The 10,580-nt window shown below is 35.8% G+C and overlaps 1 protein-coding gene across 2 annotated transcripts in view; it reads left to right on the top strand.

Annotated features, from left to right (window-relative positions):
- The first annotated feature begins 2,308 nt into the window (after positions 1-2,308).
- Positions 2,309-10,580, top strand: part of slc24a4a (solute carrier family 24 member 4a) — a 40,189-nt gene continuing 31,917 nt past the window's right edge. For both annotated transcript variants that reach the window (XM_067367642.1, XM_067367641.1), the window contains exon 1: positions 2,309-2,486. In XM_067367642.1, coding sequence (XP_067223743.1) covers positions 2,309-2,486 — 178 coding nt within the window. The remainder of the gene's footprint in view (positions 2,487-10,580) is intronic.

The raw sequence follows: 10,580 nt of genomic DNA, 5'->3' as shown, positions 1-10,580 counted from the left end.
TTAGATTGTTTTTGTACCATTTTCCAGATTTTTCTCAGCCAAATATTGTCCTATTCTAACATAGAATACTATACATCAATTGAAAGCTTATTAATCCCAATTTTTTTTTTTTTAAAAAATGGACCTTATGACTGTTTTTGTGGTCACAAATATTAAATACCAACTGATATTAAACATTAGTAATCTTTTTGGTAATTAAAAAAACATTCAATGGCATTTTTAAATACATTTTATTTTTTTTAAATGGTTGACGATTAATATTATTGAGGCATAGTCATGCATGAAGATAAAAAAATATATATATAGCTGATGAAAACTTATGAAAACTACTGAATATTATCATTAAAATTCACTTCTGCTCTCCAAGGCTGAATTCATTTGAACAAAAATACAATTAAAATTTTGAAATATTATTACAATATAAAATAGCTGTTTTATATTTGAACATATTTTAAAATGTAATTTATTTCTGTGACAGCAAAGCTGAATTTTCAGCATCATTGTTACAATCTTAAGTGTCACATGATCCTTTAGAAATCAGAGTAATATGCTTTACTTTTTGTGGAAACCGTGACATTTTTTTTAGGATTATTTGATGAATAGGAAGTTCAGAAGGATACTTTTTATTTGAAATGTAACATTATTAATGTCATTTTTGGTCATTTTAATGAATAAAAGTATACAATTCTTTAAAAAAATCTTCTGATCTCAAACATCTGAAAGGTAGGCCTGATGTAATCACAAGAAAATAACACATAGCATCGTATAATTAAGGGAAACTTAGTATTGAAAATACCTAAATGTTTCATTAACACATAATTCAAAAAATAATGTGATCATTTCTGAATTTATTATTAATTAGTGTGATATACAGTAGTTTACAATTTTAAAATGACCTATGGTTTAAAGGATTAGTTTCAAATTAAAATATCCTGATAATTTACTCACCCCCATGTCATCCAAGATGTTCATGTCTTTCTTTCATCAGTCGAAAAGAAATGAAGGTTTTTTAATGAAAACATTCCAGGATTTTTCTCCATATAGTGGACTTCAATGGCCTCCAGACGGTTGAAGGTCAAAATTAGTTTCATTGCAGCTTCTACATGATCCCAGACGAGGAATAAGAGTCTTATCTAGAGAAACCATCGCTCATTTTCTAAAAATAAATTACAAATTGTATACGTTTTAACCATAAATGCTTGAACTAGCTCTCTTCTTCTTCTCTATTTGAATTCCAGCAGTGTAGACACTGCTAAGTGTATTACTGCCCTCCACAGGTTAAAGTTTGAACTAAATTGTCATGTACAATACGCTAATGTAAGTATATAACAATTAGTTCAAACTTTAACCTGTGGAGGGCAGTAATACACTTAGCAGTGTCTACACTGCTGGAATTCAAATAGAGAAGAAGAAGAAGAGAGCTAGTTCAAGCATTTATGGTTAAAACGTATAATTAAAAAAAAAAAAATAAGAAAATGAGCGATGGTTTCTCTAGATAAGACTCTTATTCCTCGTCTGGGATCATATACAACGCTTTGAAGCTGCACTGAAACTAATTTTGACCTTCAACCGTTTGGAGGCCATTGAAGTCCACTATATGGAGAAAAATCCTGGAATGTTTTCCTCAAAAACCTTAATTTATTTTCAACTGAAGAGAGAAAGACATGAACATCTTGGATGACATGGGGGCGAGTAAATTATCATGACATTTTAATTTGAAAGTGAACTAATACTCTAAATAGAAATAGCTTACACTGTTTGTATGGCACAAGCCATGCCTTTTCCAAGGATTATAGTAGTCCAGTAGTAGGCTCAGTGTGCAAACGTCATCAGCATCACGTGAACGCGCTCACATGTAGAAGTCACAGCAGCTGCATGAGAGGGAGATGAAACCTCAACTTGAGAGCACGGATCCTAAAGACGGCACTTATATATATTTCATGAAATAACAATACACCTAGCTCGCCCTGTATTTGGTTTTTATGCCAAAGAAAATATGTTTTTTAGTCTTATCATCATCAGACAACTGTGATGCCCGGCTGCATTCCGTCCAAAATGCCCAGTGATTAATTTCAGCTGATTATAATTAGCATTTTCTCGCAACAGGACACAATTATTTTAATAATACAGCATCAGAGCGAGCGCGTGGACGCACCTGGGACGGAATCTCACACACATGCACGCCGCGGCGCGCTCCACTCCCACACTGCACGCGGGATCCGCGCGCTGGACATGAGGAGGACCTCATCCCGAGCCTGATTTCCTGCGGTCCCGGCCATCTGTGTGGCTTCGCTTCGACTCTTACAAAATGACACAGCCACAGACGACCACGGAGCTGGAGCAGAGCTGCAGTCTATCAAAAAAGAACATGATCACCAAAATTTTTAAAGTTCGCAAAAGAAGAGAAATGCTGTTTGTGCAGGTGTGCTTCATCTGCAGCGTCCTGTTCGCGGCGTGGTGTATGTCGGTGCTGCTCACAAAAACGGGTAAGTGATTGTCCCTGTATGTTTTGGTGATGCTTTACATCACTATTTATGAGGGTCATTATCGTATAATGTATTATTAATTCGCAGCAGTACATACTTGTCTTTTTTTTTTTTGTTCAATTATTCACAGTGGTCTGAATGGAAAGGCGAGCATCCCTTCCCTCAGAATTCAAATGATTACACAATAACGTCCATTATTTTGTGTGTATGACGGTTGGCATAACGTTAGTTACACATTGTACTGTATATTCTCATTTGTGTGTATAGACAACGCGGATTTAAAGCTGTTTAATTTCCAACATGACACTTGCGCACAATCTCAGCGTCTGTAATGGGTTTACAAAAATAATAACAATAGTAATACACCGTTTCATAGTATTCGACGACTGGCTGCCATTTCAAGCTGTCAGAGTTTGAATCGAGAGTCAACCGTTTAAATGGGCGTGTCAGTGTTCTGATGGGCGGAGTCAACGTCGCTTACTTTCATGAATATATTACTTGAATTAAAGGGTTAGTTCACCCAAAAATGAAATGTCACTAATTACTCACCCTCATTGCATTCCACACCTGTAAGACCTTTGTTCATCTTCAGAACACACATTAAGATATTTTTGTTGAAATTCAATGGCTCCGTGAGGCCTGCATAGCCAGCAATGACGTTTCCTCTCTCAAGATCCATTAATGTACTAAAAACATATTTAAATCAGTTCATGTGAGTACAGTGGTTCAATATTAATATTATAAAGCGACAAGAATATTTTTAGTGCACCAAAAAAAAAAAAAAAAATAACGACTTGTATAGTGATGGCCGATTTCAAAACACTGTTTCAGGAAGCTTCGGAGAGTTATGAATCTTTTGTGTCGAATCATGATCCGGATAGCGTGTCAAACCGCCAAACGGCTGAAATCCTGTAACTCTGGTGCTCCGAACTGCTGATTCGACACGCTGATTCATTACGCTCCTAATCTTCTTGATGCAGTGTTTTGAAATCGGCCATCGCTATATAAGTTGTTATTTTGGTTTTTTTGCCGCAACAAAAATATTCTCGTTGCTTTTTAATATTGATATTGAGCCACTGTACTCACCTGAACTGATTTAAATATGTTTTTAGTATCTTTATGGATCATGAGAGAGGAAATGTCATTGCTGGCTATGAAGGCCTCACGGAGCCATCAGATTTCATCAAACATATCTTAATTTGTGTTCTGAAGATGAAAGATCTTTCAGGTGTGAAACCGCATGAAGGTGAGTAATAAATGACAGAATTTTCATTTTTGGGTTAAAGTTTAGAATTACAATCATATTTCTACTCCAGTTAGTTTTTTTTTTATTTAGTTTTTTTTTTTTTTTATAAATATAAACATTTAAATCGCGGCTGTCATAACTGATTTATTCAAACATGCATTAAATATTGAAGAACAATAATAATTATAATGAATATGTAACTGTGCATAGCTATATTTATCAGAATGTTGCTTTCTATAGTTCACTTTTCTAGCTGACTGAGTTTATGGTCACTCAATATAGTTATTCTGAGGTAAATGAGACGTTATGTTAGGTATTGTTTACGAGCTGTTTTACTGACGTCTTTCCGAGGTTGAAACACTGAGTGATTACACAAGACGTTATACGGATTTTGGTAAGTTGTACTGTATTTTTTAACATGCCTTCAGATGTTTAGTCGTGTTTATCTTGTGTTGTAACTGGTATTAAAGCGTGGGAGAGGATGTTCACGTTGCCGCTTCTCTGAGGCGCTACAGCGATCTGTCATGCCACATTACACGGTGCCAAAACGGTATTTATTTTTTGAATCTCATAATAAGATGGACGTCATTTGAAATCTGATATTTTGCTTCATATTAACAGTAACGGGAGGCGCTACATATTCTGCGCATTCATCAACTTAAAAACAGACTAGACTAATCGATTCTTGGGATTTAAGAATTGATATTGCTTCATAAAAATGAGAATCGATTAAAATCGAGAAATTGATATAGATAAATTGATATATATATTATTTATTTTTTTATTTTTTTTTACCCAGCCCTAATACTTACATCACCATGTTGGCATTTGCCTGCCCCTTATTTGCTAACAACTATGAAATTCATTTACTCAGATGTTGCTAAACAATTACAATTTAACTAGGGACCTGTGGCTCTTAAAGTCGTTATGAAACACAAATAGCGACAGATCTTTTCTTCCATATTGTGATGTACATGCTACTGTAATGGGATATCAAAAAAACATTAACGGTGGGGACTTGGTTTTATCTGTCATTCATAGATGCTGATTTATTTTTCTGCCGGTGGGTGCCCCATGCCTCATCCTCCTCTCCCCCAAAGCAATGAGAAATGCACATCTTTCATCTTTCTTTTAATTGGGAACTTGCAAGTACGAATACATTACCAACCAAAAATAAGCACATCTTTATTCTCATCTGTTTACGTCTGCAAAATGATAACTGGGCTAAGCAAGGTGACACACAAACATATGCAACATTTTAACATGCTCATTACTCAATAATTATACTTTGTGTTAGTTTATCAAGAGGAATATTTAATTTGCATGACCTTAAAACATAAGTGTTCTCACACTGTGTATTAGTAATGTGAAGTCAGACTCATGTCTGTGAATCATTTTGTTTGTCTCAATGTTAAAAAATTATTCAAATTTAATGATTTTATTTTTCTTTTATTCAATGGGAAAAGTGCAATCAGTTAGCATCTTTGATTGTATTTTATGGAAGAAATAAGGTAATACAGGTTTGGAAAAACACAAATTCTTTAAAGATAAAACTGGAGATGTATGCAGAGCTCTGAGACCCCCGCTGATCATTAGCCAGCAGACCGTCTGATATTGAAAGTCTGTTTTGTTGTTTTTTTTTTTTCTCTCTCTCTCTCTTTGAGTACTATGTAAGGAAGATGAAGAATTTAAAGCAGGGCAGTTTTACAAATTGGATTACAAATCACAACTGTAAGATGAATATGGAGGGTATAACAATCTCATGTGTAAATTTAAGTATGGACATGAAAAATTGCCCTAGAGGACGCAGGAAATGGAATCAATTCCAGACAAGGATCTACACAGACAGCACAGTATCCAAACTATGATATACCATTATAGCGTAACCCACACTTGATAAAATTAAAAAAAAAAAAAAAAAAAAAAAAAAACCTTGACAAAATGTGACATTTCAGCAAAATACTATGTTGCTTCTTGCATATCTTGTGACGTGTTCAAAGTGAAATGTTCGTAGAAATTATATATGACAAGTTTGTTGTTGTTCAGTCATGTCAACTGCATCTGGGCCAAATTTTATCAAAGCAATCATAGCAATTTGGCAAAGGCTGCGATTATTTTATGCGCAGCTTGTCAGAGCTGTACGACTCTGTGATCAGTAGTAAATGCTGCTCCATCTGAAAGCCAGATGGCGCTCTTAAGCAGAAAGTCCAAATATGCCCTGCCGTAGAAGTAGATAACATCATACTATCACTGATGCTGAAACAGAAGATTGAAACGCTTTGATTAAACATGACTAATAAACACACGACTGCCTTATTCTGTGTAAGAAGCCACATCACCTCACAGAAGGATGCTCAACTGTCATTTAGAAGTGAGTTTGGAGTAAAAACATGTTATTATATGTTGTCTTTTATTGGACAAGATGTTAATAAATGCTTCTCATGTCTGATGATGTTTGATGTTTGGTACGTGTTGCTTTTTCAAATTTACCTTATAAGCGACTCAAACTCGCACTGCTTTCAGATGGATTAGCATTTGGAGCCATACTTCATTGACAAGCTGGACATAAAAAAAAAAAAAATTCGCTGGCTTTGCAATTTCACAATCGCACTAAGCCAAATCATTTAAGCGTGATTTCAATGTTATTTTTTTAATCGTGCAATTAATTGTGCAGCTTGCATGTGTAAATGCCACAAAGCATAAAATATTTATAATTACTTAGAATAAGAATAAATATCTTCCAGTGCTGTTTAGCATGTTTTTAGATGCTGGGAACTGGGAAATCTATTTAGGGTGCCTTATTTTATTAATTAAAATATTAATTCTCATATCACACGGAGAAGGACAATGGTATATTGCCCTATAGATATTTTTTCCCACCCCTACTACCAACCATACCAGAGATCCATTTCTATTGGTTGAACTGTCAAGTGATGTTGGAAAACAGTGCATCATGATGATCAGATCCTGGAAGTCCTGTAGCTTTAGCCAAGCAGCGTGTCATGTCACACCATGAGGATTTTCTCAAGGTCTACACATCATGGTGAATTGAGACAACCTGCTCTAAATTATGATGTGCGATTTACTATAGTTTACTAATGTTGTACGAAGTTAAAAAGCAGAATGTGGTGCAAAAGCCTCATCTGTATACAGTTTACATCAAAATCATCATCTTTCATCAATTGCAATTGATCATCAATTGCAATCAGTTCGTGAGATTGGCCAAATTCAGTGACTACTAGGGGTGTGACAAGACCCCAGATCTCACAAGATTAAAATACGACAAGATTTCTTATCAGAGTAAAAAAACTCACAATTCTGCCATGACAGATGGTGTGAGGGTGAAATTAGGATAGAATATGCATCTAACACGAGCTGCAGAGTTTTACATAGTGCAGCAGGAAACGGAGTTCACTGATCACGTGACGAGATGACTGACAAGACCATGGTGGAGGATTTGTTGCACAACAGAGCCAAAGCATCTGACCAATGTCTTATCTTGTCAAATGCATGCCTATTCAGAATATACCCGACCGCGTACTCTGTGAAAAGCGAAAGTAAAATGTGAGCGCATATTTAAACGTGGTTTCTAATACCCCGCATTTTGAAAGGCTCCCTTATGCAAGCAATTGTCTCCCAATATGAAAGCTGTGTTTGCACTTTAAATATTGAGAGTATTTTGATTATGGTTGCACTTATTGTTTGCACTTAAGACTAAGAGAGGACTGTTATTCATTTTTTTATTTATACTGTTTATTTTTATGAGCAATTTGTGGAAAAGAGTTCTGTTAGAAGGTCAGAAGTTCTCATATGAAATCATCCAGGAGAGAAGCCAGGCAGTTGAGTTTGTGGCAAACCTTTTACAGTGATTTGAGTATTGTTGTCTTGCATATGACAATTCATACTCAAAGTAGAACTGAAATGAAATCCATTACAAGATGATTAGTTAAAGCATTTCAAATGCATTGAATATGCAAGACTATTTTTCTAGTCATGTATTTTGGCATTGAGGATTTCTTAAAATTGCTGCGTGAAAATCTTACAGAAGAGGATTGGGGCCAAGCAATAATAAAAAAAAATAAGACCATCTCAAGATTAAATTTGTTAAATTTCCAGAAAATGTCGTTAAAATTCGAGCAAAAAGTCGAGATAAAATGTTGAGAATAGTCATTAAATTATGTGAGACTTGTTCAATTTCGAGAAGTCGAGAATAAAGTCATTAAATTACGAGAACAAATACGTTTAATTACAAATTTGTTCTCATAATTTAACAACTTTTTTTCTTGTAATTTAATGACTTTATTCTCATAATTTAATGAGTTTATTCTCGTAATTTTACGACTTTTTTCTTGTAATTTAATGAGGTTATTCTCAACATTTTATTTCCACTTCTTTCTCAAAATTTAACGCGTTTTTTTTTCTGGAAATTTAACAGCTTTAATCTCGAGATGGTTTTATTTTTTTATTATTGCTTGGCCCTAATCCTCTTCCTTAAAATAATCTTGTTCTCGTGAGCGAACTGTCTCGTCACACCCCTAGTGTCTACCGATCGAGTCATAGAATGTGATTTATGCAGAGCATTCCTAGTATAAAATAACCTCCTGCACAGGTTGTTATAAATGGAGCACAGATCAAACCCCTGTGGTACAAGCACATCTCAGACACAAATGATTTCTCATTACAGGAGATTTTGTATCACACCTCTCCACTTGCTCTCATTGTCTGCAGAGTGTACATCATTGCCCGCCTGGGTGAGCAACACTAGTGGGTGCGGTTGAGTTTAATTACGCCGAAATTACAAGCGGCTTATAAGGGATTACCTGCACATGATATTGTAATAATGAGGATGCTGAATATGTGCTTTCTGCTTAATGGCTCCACGGATACTGGCATATCTGATAAGCCTGTCAGGAGTCCATCTGCTGTGCACTCCTGCTTCCCAAATCTCATTCCTGTTCTTTTGCACCTTCTCATTTACCTCCATCGATAACTGTAGTGAAGTTAGTGTGGGCTGAAAATGCTGCTTAATGAACTTTATGGCTGCTGAGTTAATTATCCTGTCCTCCTTCTTTGACAGTTCGTTACACAACTTTACTGGCACTTTTTTCTGCTTCTCATAAGCTGTAAGTGGGTCATTCTCTTCTTGATTAAGGAGCAGTTGGAATAATTTGACAGGTTTTGCTGCAGTAGATTTCAGCATGTGGAGATTTTTCAGACTCTATCTGGATACTCCTTATTTACTGTAGTAAGTATTTATAGAATCAAGAGTGGCCCTTAAAAGATTTTCTGTGCATTAAAGGAGTAGTTCACCCGAAAATGAAAATTGTCATCACTCACATAAAAAATACTGTTTTTGGTGAGCGTGAAAAAAAAAAAAAAAAAAGCATTTTATTTGAGGAATGAGAGGGGAAAAAAATGCATTTTATTTGCACTTTTCAGGGGAATTGATATGTAAAAGGCATGTTATATAGTTGACTATATTAAACTGGCGTAGAAAATAATGTAACTTTTTTTTAAAATAACACATTTCACTCCTTTAAGTAAACGGTACAGTAACAGTTTTCACTTTGAGTCAAACATAATGAAGGTAAAGAGCCAAAAACCACTTAAACCATTTGTAATTGGGCTTATTGAAACTGATGGTTTGAAAGTGGTATTTGGACTGATTTATTATTGACTGGTTAGTTCACCCAAAAATAAAATTTCAACTTCAACACAAATTTAAGATATTTTAATGAAATCTGAGATTGACAGTCCATGCAATTACCGATTTGTCGGTTTGAAAAGAGATCTAATCCATATGAGTTGCGTGGTTTAGTCCAAATTTTCTCAAGATACATGATTGCTCTAGCCTGACGTGGTCATACTCCATTCTAGTTCGAATATGAGTCTGATACTGCTCCATTGGGTTTTGATTATGGGGGCGTATTTCAACCGATCCAGGAAAGACCTCAATTGAATAGACCTACAACCAATCAGAGCTACAGAGTAAGTGACGCATGTTGAGCGACGCATAGTTGTCAACAGAACTCTTCTTGGCGACCATCGGGGCCAGCTGATAAATCAAACTTTTGCCGAATCCCGCAGGAAGGACATCTTTCCCATCGACAAATGCCTTGATCGCAGTCCTCTGTTCCTCTTTTAAAATTAATGTGCTGTCGATATCTTCTATAACGGACGCGATGGCGGAATCTATACATCTCAGTTCTTCTTCAACAGCCATCATTGTTGTAAACTAATTGACTTTTCGCAAAGACTCGCCCCCCTTAGTTACTGTTGCTTTGTCCAAGCCGTTGCGCCGTCACGCCACACAGCGTGGAAAATACATTGCGGAGCAAAGAGGACACTGACAACACATCGACAGATGAGACAGAGCAGGTTACTTATGATATTAAACAAAGTCCCAGCTTTCAAACTGTGTAGTTATTAAAAAAAATTCAAACAATAAAAAACGTTTTGTGGCTCTTTAATGTGTTGTGACCATGGTCGTGACAGATTGCTGTAGCGCCTCAGCTCAAGAGGCTCGTTAACCGATCATCTCTTGCTACTAGTCCATTTATAGCATCAAATAAACATAAATGAACATGAGAATGAATGTCAAACGCGGAAAGATGTCAATATGCACAATTTTTCAAGTTTAACTCCACCGATGTTAATCTTCTAACTTCTGACTGCTTTGTCGGACAAAATATCGGATGCGGCGTTCTGATTGGTTAGATCGCTTGTCAATCAAACTCCCCAAGCGCTCTTTGATGACGTGGCTGATTACGTTTCTGGTGATAATCTGTCAGTCATCGCCCTGACAATGTGATTGGTCCAAACAGTTTCTGTTCGGGCATAATTACTCC

The sequence above is a fragment of the Chanodichthys erythropterus genome, chromosome 18 (assembly GCF_024489055.1).
Source record: "Chanodichthys erythropterus isolate Z2021 chromosome 18, ASM2448905v1, whole genome shotgun sequence".
Classification (NCBI taxonomy): Eukaryota; Metazoa; Chordata; class Actinopteri; order Cypriniformes; family Xenocyprididae; genus Chanodichthys; species Chanodichthys erythropterus.
Note: the sequence above shows the minus strand (reverse complement) of the source record. Positions and strands in the feature narration are given on the sequence as shown.